Genomic DNA, 18,704 nt, shown 5'->3' on the forward strand with positions numbered 1-18,704 from the left:
TCCGAGTCCGTGACGAGTCGCCTGACACTCTAACTTGGGCGTTCCCCCGGGCTGATTCTGCCATCCGCCAAGATATTTTCAAGCTCGCCCGCATGGGGCGCAGGGTTTTCAGCTCGTGGTCAGTGGTGAGACCTATGTACCATAAATATGTTAGTCTGATGGCTCTGATAGGGCGGTGAGACGCCCAACAACGCCATTGCGGGGGTTATGCACCTCCATCACAATCAGGCTGGCGGTTGAAGCCCATCCATTGGTATATCAAGCATGAGGGCTCGACATAGCCCCCAAGTTTGTTAGGTTCCGCTCAAAACTTCAGAAGACACGTATCTGTGTCACATAAGACGTCAGTCGACATCCTTGGCTTAACGCACATCTAGTGGATGGTCTTATCACAGCCTAAGTTTTTGTGTGTGACAGAGACTACGAGGATCCTGGCACTAAAATATTGATTGCAATGAAAAAGGTTCTCGAATTGAAGTGCACCCTAGCTTAGTGTTTCCTAATTTTGTCGAGCAACAGCAAATGGATTGGCGGTAAAAGTACCATTTGGATCCGCTGCCGCCCTGACCTTGCCGATACTCTGATACTTGGCCTCATCTTCATAATAAGTCTTCCAAACCTCAGGCTTGGCCATATCCCAGTCACCCCAGGAGCCCCAAAGAACACGTCTGTCGGTCTTGCTGAAGCAGCTGCTGGCACCAATCATGACGCTGTCGTTCTTTGTTTGCCAGTCATTTGCAAGCTTTCGCGACAGTTCATAGTTTGGCTGATCGCTGTTCAGGTACCAACAGTCCACGGTCTGGAGAACGGTCGAATCCCTCCAACTGTAGGCGGCTCCATTGTTGCGGTTGTTGTAGAACATTGAATTCTGTCCTCCAAAGCACTGGATCTGGGCTGAGAGCTTACAGTTATCGTAGAGTGGATTGTCCACCGGCTTCTCGTTCGCATCATCCAACTTCTCCGTAGGATCGCAGATCTTTTTGAGTCTTCCGACAAGTTTGTCAACCCAACCATCTTTACCGAGAGTCTTTGAGTTGGTAGCGTAGGTTCGTTTGACGTACGGAAGCGGGAACTCTCTTCGCTTGGGGAACAACCAGTGTCCCACCATATCAGACATGTCTGCGGAAATTTCATCGAATTGAATGCAACCAAGAAGCAAATCGTCCAACTCTCGGAATTGCTGGAACCACGCATCGACACTTGCGTCATATTTCTGCTGATCGCCAACGGGGCACCATTGTGCGTAAAGGACGATCAGAGGGGGCAGTCTACCCTTTAACAAAGCTTTAACAGGACCGTCTAAAAACACATCGACTGCTTTTTGAAGGGTCTTCCAGTTTTTATCATCTTTGAGAGCAGGAAACAACTTGACAATGTCGAACTCGGTGCTTAGAACATTGACACAAAGGTCGAATCCACGGGATGCTGTTCCCTTATCAGACATCTCAGCAACGACGTTCAAGAGAGTCTTAAGCCTATCTTCATTGAAGATCCAAGCACCTTTGATTCCATGTGGTCCATGGAACGTCTTGGGCTTTGCGCTGTTGGGAGTCTTGATTGTATTTTCGATTCCCATGTAGCTCTTGGCCTTCAACGCTGAGATAGTGTAGTGGGTAACGACGCCAAAGTTTCCTGGGCTGCCACCGCGAATAGCATTGAAAAGCTCAGCATTGTGATCCTGGTTGACGTGTAGGACCTCGCCTTTGTGGTCAATCAATCGAATATCGACGATGTAATCACCAAGGAGCCCGAAGCTTCGACCAAGCTGGCCATACCCGCCGGTCTGGCCATGACCACCGAGGCATACATAAGCGCATTGTCCCGTGGGAGCAAATAGCTTGTGGCTGGTCAGGTAGGCCAGGAAGTCCTGTAGCTGATTGCTGACACCGGCGAAGACGAGGACTCTGTCATCAGCGACAGTAATCTTGGGCTTATCCAAGACGTTCACGTCGATGATTTTCAAGTCTTTGTACGTGTTGCTCAGATCAAGCTGCACGTTCTTGTCTCCACAAGAAGACGCGCCACTGTACTGGTGGCCGCCGCTCTTGATGGCGATGCCGACTTTGTTTTCAACGGCATATTTGATAACAGCCTTGACGTCGTTATCATCCTTTGGTCTGAAGATGTGGGCCGGATTCAGGTCGTGAAGTGGTTTCCCGTTTGGATCAAGTACATCGACGTACGATGAAGTCGCATACTGCTCATTGAAGAACTTGTAGTCGCCTTTTTCGTAGTCGCTACCTTCACGGGAGTATTGCATCCCAATGAAGCCGTTGACTTGGGCGGAGGCCATGGTTCTGAAAAGTGTAGAAGGATGTTTAGATGATTATGGGATGAGAGGGATATTGAGTGATGAGACTAATTGAGAAATTGGATCGGCGAGCTTGTTGTTATATATGCTTTCTGGTGCGTGAAAAAGAGGTAAACACATAGGCAGTCGCCACCGGCAAATGAGCTATCAATTATGAAGACGGCAGCAACGCAATTGTCCTTTCGTTGATGTCAGCTCGTGAAGTGAGACATGGCGTTATGCGGAGGTGATCTCGACTGGTCCAGCTGCATGATTATTGAAGTTTGCAATGGTTCTCGGCCATTCTTTGCTTCTCAGCCAGCCACATAGTATCCCGAATCTGGATTTTCAGCCAGCCAAAACATATATACCCAAGACAGAGAGGGGCTGAGAATGCCGGCTGAACAGAAAAAGGAAAGCACTTTGTCAAGCCGTTTCTCTTTGCCCACTCTGGCTGCTCACCGCCAGTAGGTCGTAATGGGCTCGGCAGTGATCTTCAGCCGACTCGTATGAAGGAGCAAGAATGTTTATCATCACACGGGGACTTTGATAGGATATGCGAAGGTTCAACGATGGAAATGGCCCCTTTAGCTGGGATGTCAGTTCCGAGGGCTCATTGTCCCGCTCCCGTGAAAAGCGCACTGACAATTTTACTCGCCTACCTAATTGAGCAATGTAAATCTCAGGTCTCGTGCAACTCGAGTCTAGAACCTTGGCCTCAAAATAGGTTAGTGGTCGTATTTCTTGTCTGGTAGATTCTGGAATCAAGCATATGTGCCTCTTGACGGCGGTCAAATTGGTGGGTGCTTCGTTTGGCGCGCCTACCCCAAGTGCAACCCAACAAACTGTCGCCTGTCTACGAAGTGCACACAGCATCATGTCTCGCGGATAGACGCCGGCATACTGACATCTTGGGGCTAGGCCTGAGCATTGTTTTTGTGCGCTTTTACGAACATATCTATTGATGATAGGGAAAGGCATATCACTGGCCTGCCTGTTCAAGTTCACGAACAGCAAGATGAGATACCCTAGCAGTATGTGTTCTTCAGTAGTTATTTCTCCTGGATTACTTGGGCGCTCTAAGATGGTCCATAAATGTCAATAGAGTCGGCCGCCTTCTACACTACTGCTTTAATCTATTTGCATAGAACCAAAGGCCAATCTTAACCCTCTCACTCATATAACGACCTCAAACAAACATAATGTCGGCTATCTTACCCCGTAAGAAGACCTAACCAAGAAGCAGTTCATCCGCCCGGCTCTTCGTTATTGCACATACCTCCAATATCTTGAGCTCCGCGACCCTCAACCACGCCAAAGACCTCTGGCTAAAAACACAAGCGCGCCAGAAAGACGTCCCCAAGATCAACCAAAGGTTCAGTTCTCCTGGTGACGACGTAAAGTGATTTGAGATCACTAGCATTCCGAACTCTTGGTTGCTAGATGTTCAATTTCGGGTTGATCTTGTCGCTGCTGTTCACATGAAAGGTTATTTGGAGCGCAATGACCAGTATGTGCAGGGTGTTCTAGAGAGTTTAGTTCTTGGCTATATTCTCGACAAGGCATAGGTTAGTGATGTGTTATTGGAGCTTGAAGTAAACTCTCAACTTCAGTTGGAGGCTACATGAGATGGGCCTTGATGCACGATAAGCGTAGAATCGCCAAAGCAGTTAACTGGTCTCACAAAGCATACTAAACAAAGAGAAAATTTAGTATCTACCAGCAACAAGGACCTTCATGATTGCGCCTTCAAAGGGTACAGCATGTTCGTAGAAAAGACAATAAAAATAATTTTCTGGCTTGTTCAGTTTCCCATGTTCTCACAACAACAGCCATAGAAGAGCCCGTTCATTATTACACAGAAAGTTCAAGATACGTTTTCAGCTTAGAAAGAAGGATTATAAATATATAGTCAAGTATAATTATTTCCAAATAATAGTCTTATCGCCTAGTCATTAAGCATCCAACCATACCGCACCATTACAACCCACTTCAAGCATTCCACAAAATGTCCGACTGTTCCAAGCCACCTGCTCGAAGTGCTTCAAGAACTCAACTTTACGTCGTGGTGAACCAATTTTCATCCCACGAGCAACAAGACCTGCCTCCTGACAATGGGTTCTTTGACACTCGTGACCTCTGGAGCATCGCTTTGCAGCACCCAAATCACTGGGTAGTGGAACAGGGTCTCCTTGTCGATGGTAATCCCTGCCGAAAGGTGACAGGGGATCGGGAGAGTATAGAGCATCCAGAGCGACAGCTACTGTATTTTGAGGTGGCCAACCTAAGCAAGCTCAGGTAGATGATGTGAATCACATCATCAGTTCTACTGACCCTGAGGTCGCGTATGACACTTTGGAGTGCAACCGCAATTGGGTTCTTCATATCTTCCAAAAGTTGGTAGTTGGTTGTATATTGAACTATAAGAAGGCTGAAACTATTTTTTCCGCCCTCGAGATGAGCTGTGCAGACATCCAAATTCTGGTACAGACATCGTAGGTAGGCAGAAGGACTGCGGTTCTGGATGAACGAACTCTGTCTAGTAAATATTTATGGCTCTTCTTTATACACTTTTTTATCAGTACTGCTTTCAAATAGTTACTTTTGCGCATTAGCCAGATTATTGTTGGCCACATGGTTAAACTTTAGTTTGCTAACGCAAAAAACAAATGCATACTGTTGTTGTTTTCCAGAATATAACCTTTTACGCAAAACCTTTGCACAATGACTCATAAATGTGCTCAGAAAAATCTTCGTCTGTCTATAAACTTCTGCATGCTGAACATAAGCTCTGAGTTACATGTCTCAATTACGAATAGTATATATAGAATGCTATTTAGACATTAATCCCACGATATCTGGCCAATGCGACGGCGCAAAAGTGAAGACTTTAGAAAGCTTGGTTCTCATGGCATAGACCAGCGTGTCTATAATAGACCGGACGTTCGCACGATCAGAATCGTAGAACAGTAGCAGATTCTTCGTCCGTTCACATATCTTTGTATAACACGAGACACTTTGAAGAACAACCTGATCGTCCACTTTCAACACAATCACATCATCTTCTTACATCTTTTCATCGGACAGTCAGACTACTTTCTTTCTCGAATTATTCACTGACCACATTATCATCTTACATCTTCTTTTGGACAGTCAAACTGCACTCTCTCTCGCATTACTCACGGATCACATTCACGTACTTCTTCAGACAGACCAGCAAGATGTCGGACTGTACACAGATCCCTTGTAACATGGAGACCAACACTCCCCAGGCCAAACTCTACATCGCCATCAATTCCTCTCTGGACTTCAATCCCAAGATCGACTATCAGGTACCCAGCCGCTGGATGCTTGCTGTCTTTCACCCAGTCCTCAAAAAGTGGCTCACCGCTCAAGGTCGTCAGAATGATGCTCGCTACGCCCTGATCAAGGGTGGAGCTCCCCCCAATCACTCCAAGTTCTTTAAAGTTGCCAAAATTCCGGTCACTGAACTTGCTGCTCTCGAAGCTCAAATTCGTTCTGTGCTTCCCGGGGAGAATCCACTGGGCGAGTCGGTGTATAATCGCCAGTATGTGCATGATGTCCTGAAGAGTCTGGTTCGCAGTGGGATTATTAGGGAGAAACAGGGTCGGGATACTTTTCTTGCGGCTGAGGCTTTTGCATTTCAGTCGAGCGCAATCTAAGTCGATGGAAATATTGGTGTTCTGTGGAAGCTGCTGGCGGAGTCGTTGTCTTGTCCCGTGTACATCAACCTGGCATTTTGTCATTTCTTCCTTGTATAGCGACAGCATATTATTCTTGTTTTGCTACGCTCGCTATAAATAAAGAGTGCACAAACATTCGTTCAATCTTGCAATTCGTGATATGCTAAAGCTTTATTGCATCTTGATACACCCACCACTTGCACTAACAACAGATCCAGTAATCCATCTTCCATCATTCCCGCAAAGCATTCCTACAACATCAGCCACGTCCTCGGGCTGTCCAAACTTGGGTATACTCTGCAAGGGAAAGAATTCATCCTGAAAGGTCTTGACCACCTCCGGTCCACAATCCATAACAGCGTCAGTTTCCGTCAAACCTGCGGTGACAGCATTTGCAGTAGTCCCCGCCATGAATGCGTATCGCTCATCCTTTCCACCAAAAGCCTGTGACCATGTTCGATACAATGACTCGCCAGCCGATTTTCCAGCGGCGTACATGAGTTGGTCGGCCCATGGGAGGCGTGAGCGGACTGAGGATATGTAGATGATACGGCTGTTGGGCTGGAAGAGCTTTCGGCGGACGAGCTCTTCGACGATTTGAACTGGGGCTTGGATGTTGCCTAGAAGGCTTCTTTGGATCTCTTCTGTAGTCATCTGGCCGATAACTCCAGGCATCGGGTCACCAGCTGAGTTGACGAGGATATCAACGCGACTAGCAAAGGACTTTTCAAGGGCATCGGCAATTGTTTTGGGACAGTCGGGGGAGAAGACATCAGCTATGATTCCTTTGATCTGTTGGCCTGCTGGACGCTCCCTAGATGTAGCTTTGTAGACGCGCTCGGTGATTTCATCGTTCAAGCTTGTTGATAAGGCTTCGACTCCCTTGTCACTGACGCAGGTACCCAGGATAGAGCATCCTCGCGATGCACCACTTATTACTGCGACTTTGCTGATGAGATCAAGCTCTCTGGGAGGCGAGGTTCTTTGTGCCATTTCGGTGGGGTTTGGCTGCTTGATATTGAGCTGAGATGAGGCTGGAACCTGTGTGAGGGTCCTTGGCGAGGGCTTTGTTTGTTGTAGAAAGGATCACGGGCGTGTCACTTCCTGATTCAAGATTTTTGAAGAGCAATGCCTCTTTTATTCAGCAGTCACGACCGATATGACTCACGTTCTTCGGTGGCGCGATGCGGGGTTTGGTGTTTCCTCCTGGACATGACTGTCCTGTCCCTTCATTGGCTCAAACTGCCCTGGAGATCACCATTGTTACGCAGATCGTCAGGGCTGGGCTGCAGGATGAGTCTTCTTGGTTCCAGGCAGAGACGTAGGCCTCTTCAAACCATCAAAGAAGGTCTCTATCATGGCTTGATTATTTTCAGCGATTTACTGTTCTTCGAGACTTGAGTGAACCTTGGTGTAGATGACTACTCGTTCCAAATTGGGTTAGCAGGACATATCGTGCTAAACCGCAGAGCGCCAGCTGCATGCAACCTTATACCTTATTCAACGACATTTGTGGTCATCATGCTCGGCCTGAATAAAGAATGGCGATATATCAATTTCCTTGGACGTCGATATGGAATCACCCTGTAAGCAGATAGCCGTGGAGAGTCATGGAATTGACAGTAATGAGATACCGTCTCAAATACAACAAAGGTTCGAAGATGAGACATTGTGCCTTTGGAGGCACAATAAAGACCTTGTGACTTCTTTGACAGAGCAGGAAATGCCTAAAGTCTAGGCGAGTGTTACATTGTTGGCTGCCCACGTTCCCGGATCCGAGAACGGAGGATGACATTCCGAACTCAAATTTAACCGGTGATTCCATCGACGACCTGGCAAGCGAGATCCGAAACACCGGTACTCTATGCTTCAATACGCTTCCAATTACTTAGTCTGGAAAAAGCCGAGATTAAGAGGATGTACCATAGCATCGGCAGAAAGCCGCTCGACTAAATAATGGCTATCATGTATGACGATGGAGGCTTACGATGAGAGGCAACTCACGCGTGTCCCTGTATCTGGCTATCGAGAGGAACAACCATGTCTCTGCAATTCATCCATCTGTAGAACGTTGTGGGTTGTCATCTTCCAGATTCCCCAGCATCATTTCCCTTTTTGGGCCATCGGAACTTGACGGCGTTGTCAGTTGACGCATCGAGACCACTCAATCTATAACGGGGCTATAATGGAGGATCATCATACCGTTCCCATTGGGCGACACTCAAACTGCCATCAGGAACGTGATCACTCACAAGTCCGTGCCGTTCGACCCGCAGCATTCTTTTATATCTCGCTCCTAAACCTGCATTACCTCCTTCGGCCAGTCTCAACCAGCATCATCTCGAGACATAACCATGAAAATCGCTACTTCACTTGCCGCGGCCGTGGCCTTGGTGCAGAGCACCTCTGCTCATTACATCTTCCAGCAGCTTAGTGTTGGGTCGACCAAATATCCTGTTTTTCAGTACATTCGACAGAACACGAACTACAACTCTCCTGTCACTGGTATGTCTTGATCTCCTGCCCAGTAAGAGCGTTCATGGAGTAGTCTACTAACAGCTATGTCAAACTAGACCTGGCTTCTAACGACCTTCGATGCAATGTCGGCACCTCGGGAACCAACACCCAGACTGTGGGTGTCAAGGCTGGCGACTCGATCACTTTCACCCTCGACACTGCCGTCTACCACCAAGGACCGATCTCGGTGTACATGTCCAAAGCCCCTAGCTCTGCCTCTTCGTACGATGGAAGCGGTGGCTGGTTCAAGATCAAGGACTGGGGTATGCTGCCGCCAATCAACTCAACGGAAGGACGACTAACAACACATGAACAGGCCCTACCTTCAGTGGCAGTACCTCAACCTGGCCTATGTACCGTAAGTCATTATTCCGTGTTGAAGCTCTCCGTCCGTAAGCTGACATTGTAAACTGTCTAGTAAGCTACACTTTCAACCTTCCCACTTGCATTGCCAATGGTGAATATCTTCTTCGCATCCAGAGTCTGGGCATTCACAACCCTTGGCCTGCGGGTATTCCTCAGGTAATACACTCGTAGGGGAAGTCTCACTTATACAGAAACTAACGTCAGAAATTACAGTTCTACATCAGCTGCGCCCAGATCAGTGTTACTGGTGGAGGCAGCACTGTTCCCAGTAACCAGGTCAAAATTCCTGGTGCTTTCAAGGATACCGACCCTGGATACACCGCCAACGTAAGACAGTATCACCAATGTGATAGTGAAGCTTATTAACGCTTGGTCTCCCAGATATACTCCAACTTCAATAGCTACACCATTCCTGGACCTGCAGTGGTATGTGAAACAACGAACTCTCCCAGACGATGTTGTGATATCTAACTTTAACTCAAGTTCTCTTGCAACGGTGCCCCTGGCGGTGACGGTGGCGGCAGCGACCCCACTACTACTCTACAGACCTCTACCCGAGCGTCGTCTACACAGGTTCCTCCCGTGTCGACTCAACCATCTGGCCAGGTAAGTCACATATCCATAAGTGTCCACTGCTACATATAATTAGTAATTACTAACTTAATACAGTGCGCTCTCCTATGGGCTCAGTGTGGTGGAAATACCTGGACCGGTCCAAAGTGCTGCGCCACTGGAACGTGCAAGGCGCTCAACGACTTCTACTCTCAGTGCACCACTTAAGATCCTGTATCAAGTCAAGAGTGTATGACGAGCCTTACTGGCTAGATTCCGTGAAGCGGCGATCAGAGAAACCATTCCATGTATATACCTTCAATAGCTATCTTGAGAAACGTGTAAGACACTATACTGTTGAGACCCCTTTCTGCTTAAGCCAGAAATAGCTACTCATTAACAATTCGTGACTCCCCAGGCAAAAACAGGTTGGCCAAACTTGTGATCCCAGTTTTCCTTAGATGACCAATCTCCTGTTCAGCGGCACATGGAGCAGCAGCGTACAGCCTCAGAACACGATTGGACTTCTTGGTGTTACCCCAGACCATCTAACATGAAGTTAATCAACCAATAGACACTCGACAGGTCCAGTAAGAAAAACGTACATGATCGCCCTTGGTATAAGTCGGGATGCTTGTGCAGCCTTTGTTCTTTGAACCAGAATAGGACCCTTCAAAACCAGAGCCTCTTGGACAGTCGAACTGCATGGTCCACGCATTCGCAGACGCGATAAGTGCCAAGACACTAAGTGTGAACTTCATTTTCGCAAAGTGAGGTAGACTTCTTTAAGGTTGCAAGTTTAATGATATGCTTAAGTTTTTGCTTTCCACGATATTATGCTCAATACTTATAGAGCCAAGTGGTGTAATCTGTACGCCGTCTTTTGAGGATTTTCGCCCCCACTTTGGACTGTAAATAGTTCTGCAGTGATACTTTTTCTGTGCCTCTAGACTAGTCCGGCACGATGTTACACATCTCTCGATATTGCTGGCGGTTTGTAGACCCCTAATCCTAGTAACTGGCTGACCGACTGGTGGAAGAGCTATTACCCCGCCTTGAATCTACTTGAATCCAGACTGCGGCTGAAGTTGTTGGTCCCCAATCAGTACCGCTGCTTACGCGTTTCCTTTTCTCACCAAGCTTCATTTTCATATTTACAGATTCAATCCAGCTCAAGAACATCTCAAAAACCACAGGCATAACACGATAGCCGAGATAAAATTATGATTTGACTGGCTATCAATACATCGCTATCATGTCGGCCAACGCACCGGAGTACCAGCACTTCGTCCCGCAGTTCATCCTGAGGAACTTCGGCCATCCTTTCAGCTGCCCTAAGGCCCGCACGAAAGGCTTGAAATGTACGAAGCACCATCACGAAAAAGGAAAATACCCCGGCGACCCAGTTGTGAACTGCCTGGAACTTTTGCCCCAAGATTACAAGATTGAGGAGCTTCCTATCCGACGAGTGTGCGGCCTGGATGACATGTACACCGACCAGTCACCTCAAGCAACGTTTCCTCGCGAACTGGAGAAAAAGTTCAGCAAGCTGGAGGGCCAGACGAGTGTCGTGATTCGCAAGATAATTGGTGCTCACCAACGTGGAGAAGAAAATGTCAAAATTACTAGAACACAGCAAACAGTACTGCGCAAGTTTGTCTATCTACTGAATCAACGAGGCTCGGGCTTCTTCAAGACATACAACTGCAACAGCATCGATGACTACAAAAAGAATGACCGGGATCTTCTGAAAGAGTTTATGGACCGAAATGGAATTCAACGACCGTTGGATGTTTGGTTACAGGGCTTGAGTTCTATCATTGACCTCGATATGGGCCTGGCAGCAAATTGGCAACAAACCCTCAAGTCAACCGTCTATTATGGCCTATTTTGCCATTTCAGGGAACACATCACTGAATTCTGGATGTCCTTCTGCACCCCTTCCAGCGAGGATCAAGAGTTCATTCTCTCTGACACAGGAAGTCATGTCTACGAAGGACCAACTATCGACTTTCAGGACAAGACAACAGGAGAGTTCCTACGCCAGGGACCCCGCTTTCACCTCTTTGCGCCCATCTCCCCACAATTGATGATCGTTCTGAGAAGTAAACATCTACCAGAGCCCCACGAGGATAAAAGTCCTGAGGTAAAGGCTGAGCGTCAGCTTTGGCGACAGATTGAGATCGACTCGATCTATGGCACAGAAACAAAATCCATATTAGAAACCCTGCCCGTTCACAAGGCTATCAACAGCTACTCCACCTTGGTGAATGGAGTACTGAGAAAGCGGCCGGGTTGGGATGGACAGCTTCGTCAGACTGATACCTTCTCATTCCCTTTCTTCGAAATCTCCACGCACCATGCACGCATTATGAACGGTCTTCTTTTGGACCACGCTTTTCATGGTCGGACAATCATCTTCAACAAGAAGGCTACATTCTTCGATCTGTTAGAATGGTTCTTGACGGAACCTTGTGAGGTTGGCAAAAGGCTGGGCGGAGAACACCACGCGGAGCAGATGAGGTATCTCTCGCAGTTGACGGCTTTGATGCACGCCCAAGGGCGAAATGTCTCACTTTGTATCACAAATAACCATGTCAGCAACCATCTTGACATGGAAGGTTATAAAACCCAGAACAATGCTGCCGCACGGTGGCTTGAGGGCCTTGACAAGAAAGATGCCAGTGAGGGAGCTGTCAAACAGAAACAACCACAAAGTCCTGATGCCGAGATCGATGCGGTTCAAGATACTTCAGCGGGTCTCCAAGATCAGCCCAAGAATGAGAAGAGCACTATCGAGGGACAGCCAACTGACCATGGTCTGACGTTGAAACACGAAGAGGAATTGAGCCAAGCCGAACTCACATCTCTCCATGCTTCCGAATTCTCAACACAGTTCCAGTCAGCAAATTCCCAGAGGGCCCATGAACAACTAGTAATGACGGTAGGGGTCGTAATTTTTCTCGCAGCGTTGACTTTTATGATTCCATTTCTGGCTAAGTGGTCAGATCGATTTTCGCAGGCCTGTTTTGGGATCAGGTTTTATGAGCTTCTGGGATTTACTATTCGCACCGTGATATATATACTTCGGTGGCTACTTTGCCTTTTGGGAATCTTGTTTGGAATTTGCTGGTACCTGGTCTCCCACGCAAACAGGTAGAAATGACAGATGAACAAAATGTTGGATTTGCTGTGTATAAAACGGATCAAAGTGTGCTATAAAGGACGTTTTGGATCTGAGTTCACAAATCCGTGGAGATGAATTGGGATTTGCAAAAAATAGAAGCAGCAGAGCGAGAAATCGCGTACTTCCTTTCGCAGCTTTTGAGTTGTCAGTTCTTCAGGTTGTGATTTGACCCAATGAATTTACGCTGGTAGTCAGATTTGATAAGTTCTCATGTAACCAATGTCGACTCAGTGGAAAGTGCAGCCTACAACAACATACCTCTGTGAGCTCCATGTCTTGATACCCCAAGTTCACATCCTGCTTGATCGTTTGATTGGCTCTCGGCTACGGCATCGTTTAGTGCACCATCTTCAACTCCACCAGCTGAAAAGATGGAACAGCTCGCGCTAAGATGGATCCTCCCGCCCTCCACTTCACGCCGAGGTTCATCTCAGATTCAGCATATGACATTGAAGTAGGTTTCAAGAAGCGAGCCTAGAACAATCCGCAAGGATGGAATAAATAGCTTGTTTAACGACAGAGTGAACGGAAAAACAGCTTATCTGGTTGTTGGTCCTAACTCAATGCCCACCAACGACATTCAGACTAGTCTCACCAATAGAGTTTCACCTTCTCCATAGAGACGTCATAGTCAAGTCTTACTCAGACCAAGTTCCAACCTCTAGCTCCCGGCCTCAGCGGCTCAAATTGCCATTTGTTTCTTCCAAAAAGGCCTCACTGACTGACCTCAATTCCTTTCAACACGCGTCAATTGCGGTGATGAACAATGCCTTCTTCAGACGAAGCTTCAGCCCACCAAAATGAATCCGCCCAAGCGCGTCCAAAACGAAAACTCCCGCCATGGCTGGACCACTTCAACGCCCACGACATGAAGATCTTTCTTCGATGCTGGATCGCAATATGGGTTATGATGCTCCTCATCTTCATCCACCCCAGTCTCGTCGAAATCGGCCAAGCGACATTCCTCGGCGCAATTCTCCTCTTCGCTGTACCGCCTGCTAGTATCTTGTTCATCTATCTCCTCGCCGCGTTTTCGCTGCTGCTGGGAATGTGCCTTGCCTGGTGTTGGGGTCTGTTGACGATGAAGGCAGCGCTAGCGACGCGCTCTGATGCTGAGACGCAGGCTAAGCTTGAGGCGCTGCAGCAGCAGGTTGGGGAGATTGCGAAGACGACGGGACAGACGCCGGCGTGGGAGGCGCAGATTTTGATCCATGAGGGTTTTATGCTTGATGCCAGAGTCACGGCTGTGTATTTCAGTATGGGCTGTTTGTTCATCTACGTCTTGGCTCGGCTGCGATGCGCGAACCCGAAGCTTGTCCTCATGCAGATCTTTGGAACGATTGTCACCGATATCTTTATCCTTTTTGGCCCGACACTCCCAGCGTTTCAAGGCGACCTTGCAGCGATCCTCGTCAAGCCTGGAGCCATCGGCATCGGTCTGGGCTTAGCATGCTGCCTGCTTCTCTTCCCCCAGTCAACATCGTACATGGTTCTCGGTCAGATTGAGAAGCTAGTCCGCATGTCTAATTCAGCTCTTTCTGCGACCAAGAGGCGATTTGCTGATGAGGCCGTTCCGCTTGCGGAGCTTCAAGGGAGCAGGGCTATTATGATCGCTGTCTTTAAGGCCGGACAGCCAGCCCTCGCGTTTCTTCCGATTGACTTTTCTCGTGGTCGATGGAACGCAGATGATGTCAGAGGTTTGCACCAGCGGGCGCGCAAAGTCATGTTTTCCAGTCTGTATCTTTTGGATTTCCAGATTGCCCAGGTTCGAGGGAAGCAGAAGGAGGAGGAACATATCAAAGCTCAAGAAGATGGACGAATCGGACCTGCGACAGACAAAGAGAAATACGAGATTGGGCAACATCATCGACATGAAAACGCCACGATCCTGAGTGCTTTCCAAAGACCAGAAGGCTCTGAAATACGCTCTAGAACGAGGAATACGCTTCGGGATACCACATCAGACCTGCTGGACATCGGACCGCAAGCCATTAACCTCGCGGCCGATTATATCCATGCCATTAATTCCTGCCGGTGGATGGGAAAACCTTCGCCTGTACAGTGGGAGGAGCTGAATCGAAAACTTCACGATACTTTGGCAAGATCACGGCAGGCGAGGGAGGCATGCGTCATCAACACAACAAAAGGTGTTCTCGAGGCTCACGCAGAATTGTTCGACGAGAATGGCCACCTCAAACCAGTGGAGGGAACTGATCGACCATTCCTGCCAAGCATGGTGATTGCCATGGTCATCGAGGAACGGATTCTGAACATGGCCATTGCGACAGAGAAGCTCCTAGAATACATACTCCACCTCTCGGAAAAGCGAACCAGCCACCGTATTTGGGTTCCATCACAGCTGCAATATGCTCTGGCCTGGATATTCCATGGACAGATCTCTTTTCCAGGCTACGATATCTCAACAGAGGAGGATCCAGATCAAATGATGGACGGCGAGTCTTTCGATGAGCAAACTAAGGAGACCAAACGAAGGCTAGATATCAGCCGCGGATACAAAGGCTCTTCTGCGCAGAGAAGTAAAATTGGTCGAGTATTCATCGCGACGTACAACTGGCTGGTCAATCCGTCTGGCATGTATGCGCTGAGAATGGTAGCGGTTACCATTGCAACGTCAATACCGGCAGTGCTTCCCAGTACAGCTGGTTTCTTCTACCGAGAGAAGGGTATCTGGGCCGTTATCAGTGCTCAGACTGTTTTACTCGTGTATCTGGCGGATTTTACGTTTTCGCTTATCGCGCGTACGATTGGAACTATTGTCGGAGGAGTCATGGGCATGGTGGCTTGGTACATTGGTGCTGGAAGTGGTGTTGGCAATCCATATGGTATGGCAGCTTCAACAGGCGTCATGATCATTCCCATGCTCTGGTGGCGCCTCTATCTTCCCCCCTCATTCGCATTTGCTACAATCATGGGCGGGGCCACGTTCTGTCTCGTTCTCGGCTTCAGCTGGGATCACGACCATATCGTCCAGTATGGTCTTCCCGGTAAAGGCTACGAAGCATTCTGGAAGCGAGTCGTCACTGTCTTGATCGGTTTCGTCGCTGCGTTCGTCGTGCAATTATTCCCGAGTCCACCATCCGGAACGACGCACGTCTGCAAGATTCTCGCAAACTCGGTGCGAAGTCTGTCAGATCACTACGCTCTTCTGATTTCCCACTGGGGTCGGACGGATAGAAATCATGCCTTGGGTGCAGTCGCAGAGCATGTCTCGATCGAAGTTGCAGAAATATTACTGGCCGTGAGTCCTTCCATCGCATTGCTGAAAGGCGAATTGAGCTTCGGGCCCTTCGACCAAAAGGTTCTTTCGCAAACGAAGGAGCAGCTACAGTATATGAACCAAGCCCTCGGCGGTCTTCTCAACCTCGCATCTACACTACCACAAGAGATGCAAGACCGTCTTATTCGCGTTGCGAACATCCTCGATGAGCGATCCATTGGAGATGTCATGGCTGTGCTCGGCATCATCGAACAGTCTCTACGAACAGGCTCACCTCTACCTGAACGACTACCTGCACCACTTGTTCGACGCGCCATTGATTCATTCTATGCTTCGAAAAGCGAAGTCCTGTTAACAACAACCTTAGTCGCAGATGAAGATCACCGACGATACTGCGTCGCCGTAACGCTGTATCTCAAGTTTCTGGGAAGCATTGATGATTTACTGATTGTTCTGAAAACAGCGCTAGGAGAGAGGCATATCATTTATCAGTGGGACGATGTCAAGGATATCGCATAAGTCGTCAGACCAATAACACTGCTGTTAGACCGAGCTTTAGGTGCATGGATCAGATTGGACCACAATTAGCCGAATATTTGACATTGATCAGTTATCGTATGAAGTGGAAAGCAGTCGTGATTTCAGCCTCGAGGTCGTCGTCCAATTATTATCAAGGCGTGCCGAGCTCCAGGTTAAAATCTCACAAGCCAAGTCGGTTGGTGGCGCATCGGGCTCCACTACGAGCTGAGACTATTGATGCGTTAGGCATTGACCCAACACAAGTAGAAGCACTAAAATACAGTGAGTAATTGTGCTGTGTTTTATGTCACTCTACCTTGGTCATGAGAAATTGTATCGTTACGCCAAGCTTGTGATGGGAAATGGCCGATGACAGGCAACCATGAGTCTCATGAGAGTATTTTAATTCATTTAGGTCCTTGTCTTGGTCAAACTCAAGACTGTTCTTCATCGATCTAAGCATGGCCACTCTCGATACTCTACCCGTTGAACTTGTCGCAAAAGTCGTAAGCCATCTGTTACCTCAAGATGTCAAAGCCTTGAGCTGCGTCAGTTGGTTCATGCGGCATGCCGTTATTGGAGACCTCTTCCGAACTCTTATTATTCGCTGTCCGCTGGCGTCTACCCAAGTTCTGGAGGAGGTCATCCACAAGTATCAAGACTTTATCTCTACAGTCCACTTGCATGTCTCCTTTCAACCCAACATGGAGGAAAAGCCCCACGACGGTCCAATGCCCAGCGTATGGGGGCCGATTCCAACAGACACACTCGAGAAAATCACCCGAGGCGATCTCCTCAGCAACGTCAGTTCTTTCGTCCTCAACTTCACTGGGGCACAATTTAAGTACGATGGCTGGTGGGGCAAACCAGCAACTTGGCCAGATCCAAACATGGCCCAGGACATTTTTAACAGTGGGGAGAACTGGGATCAGACACTGCAACAAGAACGCGACATTATATGGCGCGCTCAATACAACGAATTCATGCGAGCCGTCTCAATGAACCAAACCATTACTAGCCTCAAGATAAAAGACCTTATTCCCAGGAACGCTTCCGCATGGGAAACGCCAGAGTGGGCGTCTTTCCTGGGAAGGCTGCAGGTTTTAGAGATTGGTGTCTTTGGCGGCGATGATGGCGATTGTTTGCACACCAATCTCGGGTTCATAGAGTTTATCGGAAGTTTGCCGCACTTTATCATGAGGCATGCGCGAAATGTCCGGCATCTTACTCTCGAAGCGAGCCCTGATGGTTTATTTGGAGGGGCATCTGCCAACTACAGCATCCCTCTGCCCTTGAAGGAAGATCACCTCCCCTTCCTCCACTCACTCACGCTCAAGAATATCATGATCGGACCTGATCTGATAGAGTTTCTCACCGGTCGAGTCGATTGCTTTGAGGAGGTTGAACTACATGACTGCATGTGCGATGGGCCTGTGCCTGAATACGGACCAGATTGGGACCTAGAACCTGTGACTTGGGCTGATCTGTGGAGAGCCATCCGGGAGAGAAACATGCGGCTTTTCAAGGTGTCTGTCGTGCAAATCAAAACACCTCCGCTTCTATGGCAGGAGGGTGATAGCGAGGAGGATGAGGCCAGTGAGGATTCTATCGCGGCTGCGAGGATTCGAAAGATGCTGGAAGAGGATGGAAGTCTGGTGTTGTGGAGATATGCTAGGGTTGATTACAAGTATGGTTGGATTGTGGAACTTTCGGATGATAATGTCAAGTATTTTGAAGACGGTGAAGATCAGCGGGAATATGTGAAGCTTTTGAAGGTGTTGGAGGAGAGGAAGCAGCAGCAAAGGTGATGGAAGAAACGGTGAAGAGCCACTCAATTGGCAACTTATCTGACTGAGTATTAAAGACTGGTGTACTAAGTATGGCAAGCAAATACGTGTTTATCTACTTAGCAATGGTGTTAGATTGTGTTGAATATCTCACTCAGCTATGATTTTATCCCCATTCTTGGCCAAATACTTGACCAATTCCAAGTAGCAATCTGGATCAGGCTTGCCGACCTTGACGGACTCGGCGGTCTCTGCTAAAATACAGAGATTTGAAGTGCTTAATTAACTAAATAAGAATATTACGTACAGTTCGATAAAGTGAACTAGGGAATTCATTGCCGCAAAAATAAACAAGTGCTTCTTCACCTGCGGTGACACCAAAAGGGTCTGGCCGGGGATTGAACCCGGGACCTCTCGCAAGCTAAGCTATAGGGTTTTCCCTAAGCGAGAATCATACCACTAGACCACCAGAAGTTTGATAAAAGTAAGTTTCAAAATTCACTCTATGATTGAATCGCGACTTCGGTGGGACTGTCTTCCATGG

At 48.1% G+C, this 18,704-nt stretch overlaps 8 protein-coding genes across 8 annotated transcripts; 5 read left to right on the top strand and 3 right to left on the bottom strand.

Moving 5' to 3' along the window:
• Positions 1-499: 499 nt before the first annotated feature.
• On the bottom strand, positions 500-2,293 carry FSUBG_2952 (fad binding domain protein; the record flags this gene model as incomplete). The annotated part of the gene is made up of 1 exon (XM_036680781.1): positions 500-2,293. The coding sequence occupies one exon, from the start codon at positions 2,291-2,293 to the stop codon at positions 500-502; it is 1,794 nt and encodes a 597-aa protein (XP_036541540.1).
• A 3,248-nt stretch (positions 2,294-5,541) lies between these two features.
• On the top strand, positions 5,542-5,973 carry FSUBG_2953 (uncharacterized protein; the record flags this gene model as incomplete). Its single annotated transcript, XM_036680782.1, has 1 exon — positions 5,542-5,973. The coding sequence occupies one exon, from the start codon at positions 5,542-5,544 to the stop codon at positions 5,971-5,973; it is 432 nt and encodes a 143-aa protein (XP_036541541.1).
• Positions 5,974-6,165: 192 nt separating this feature from the next.
• FSUBG_2954 (3-oxoacyl-reductase) lies at positions 6,166-6,987 on the bottom strand (the record flags this gene model as incomplete). Its single annotated transcript, XM_036680783.1, has 1 exon — positions 6,166-6,987. The coding sequence occupies one exon, from the start codon at positions 6,985-6,987 to the stop codon at positions 6,166-6,168; it is 822 nt and encodes a 273-aa protein (XP_036541542.1).
• Positions 6,988-8,348: 1,361 nt separating this feature from the next.
• On the top strand, positions 8,349-9,657 carry FSUBG_2955 (cellulose binding CEL1; the record flags this gene model as incomplete). Its single annotated transcript, XM_036680784.1, has 8 exons — positions 8,349-8,499; positions 8,568-8,774; positions 8,828-8,869; positions 8,930-9,033; positions 9,091-9,204; positions 9,259-9,303; positions 9,361-9,483; positions 9,547-9,657. The coding sequence occupies 8 exons, from the start codon at positions 8,349-8,351 to the stop codon at positions 9,655-9,657; spliced, it is 897 nt and encodes a 298-aa protein (XP_036541543.1).
• A 161-nt stretch (positions 9,658-9,818) lies between these two features.
• On the bottom strand, positions 9,819-10,190 carry FSUBG_2956 (uncharacterized protein; the record flags this gene model as incomplete). The annotated part of the gene is made up of 2 exons (XM_036680785.1): positions 9,819-9,977; positions 10,035-10,190. 2 exons carry the CDS (start codon positions 10,188-10,190, stop codon positions 9,819-9,821), a joined length of 315 nt encoding a protein of 104 aa, XP_036541544.1.
• Positions 10,191-10,684: 494 nt separating this feature from the next.
• Positions 10,685-12,429, top strand: FSUBG_2957 (uncharacterized protein; the record flags this gene model as incomplete). The annotated part of the gene is made up of 2 exons (XM_036680786.1): positions 10,685-12,330; positions 12,378-12,429. The coding sequence occupies 2 exons, from the start codon at positions 10,685-10,687 to the stop codon at positions 12,427-12,429; spliced, it is 1,698 nt and encodes a 565-aa protein (XP_036541545.1).
• Positions 12,430-13,382: 953 nt separating this feature from the next.
• FSUBG_2958 (uncharacterized protein) lies at positions 13,383-16,373 on the top strand (the record flags this gene model as incomplete). The annotated part of the gene is made up of 1 exon (XM_036680787.1): positions 13,383-16,373. One exon carries the CDS (start codon positions 13,383-13,385, stop codon positions 16,371-16,373), a length of 2,991 nt encoding a protein of 996 aa, XP_036541546.1.
• Positions 16,374-16,834: 461 nt separating this feature from the next.
• On the top strand, positions 16,835-18,181 carry FSUBG_2959 (uncharacterized protein; the record flags this gene model as incomplete). The annotated part of the gene is made up of 1 exon (XM_036680788.1): positions 16,835-18,181. The coding sequence occupies one exon, from the start codon at positions 16,835-16,837 to the stop codon at positions 18,179-18,181; it is 1,347 nt and encodes a 448-aa protein (XP_036541547.1).
• Positions 18,182-18,704: the final 523 nt, after the last annotated feature.

This window comes from Fusarium subglutinans, assembly GCF_013396075.1.
Source record: "Fusarium subglutinans strain NRRL 66333 chromosome Unknown NRRL66333_c0000026, whole genome shotgun sequence".
Classification (NCBI taxonomy): Eukaryota; Fungi; Ascomycota; class Sordariomycetes; order Hypocreales; family Nectriaceae; genus Fusarium; species Fusarium subglutinans.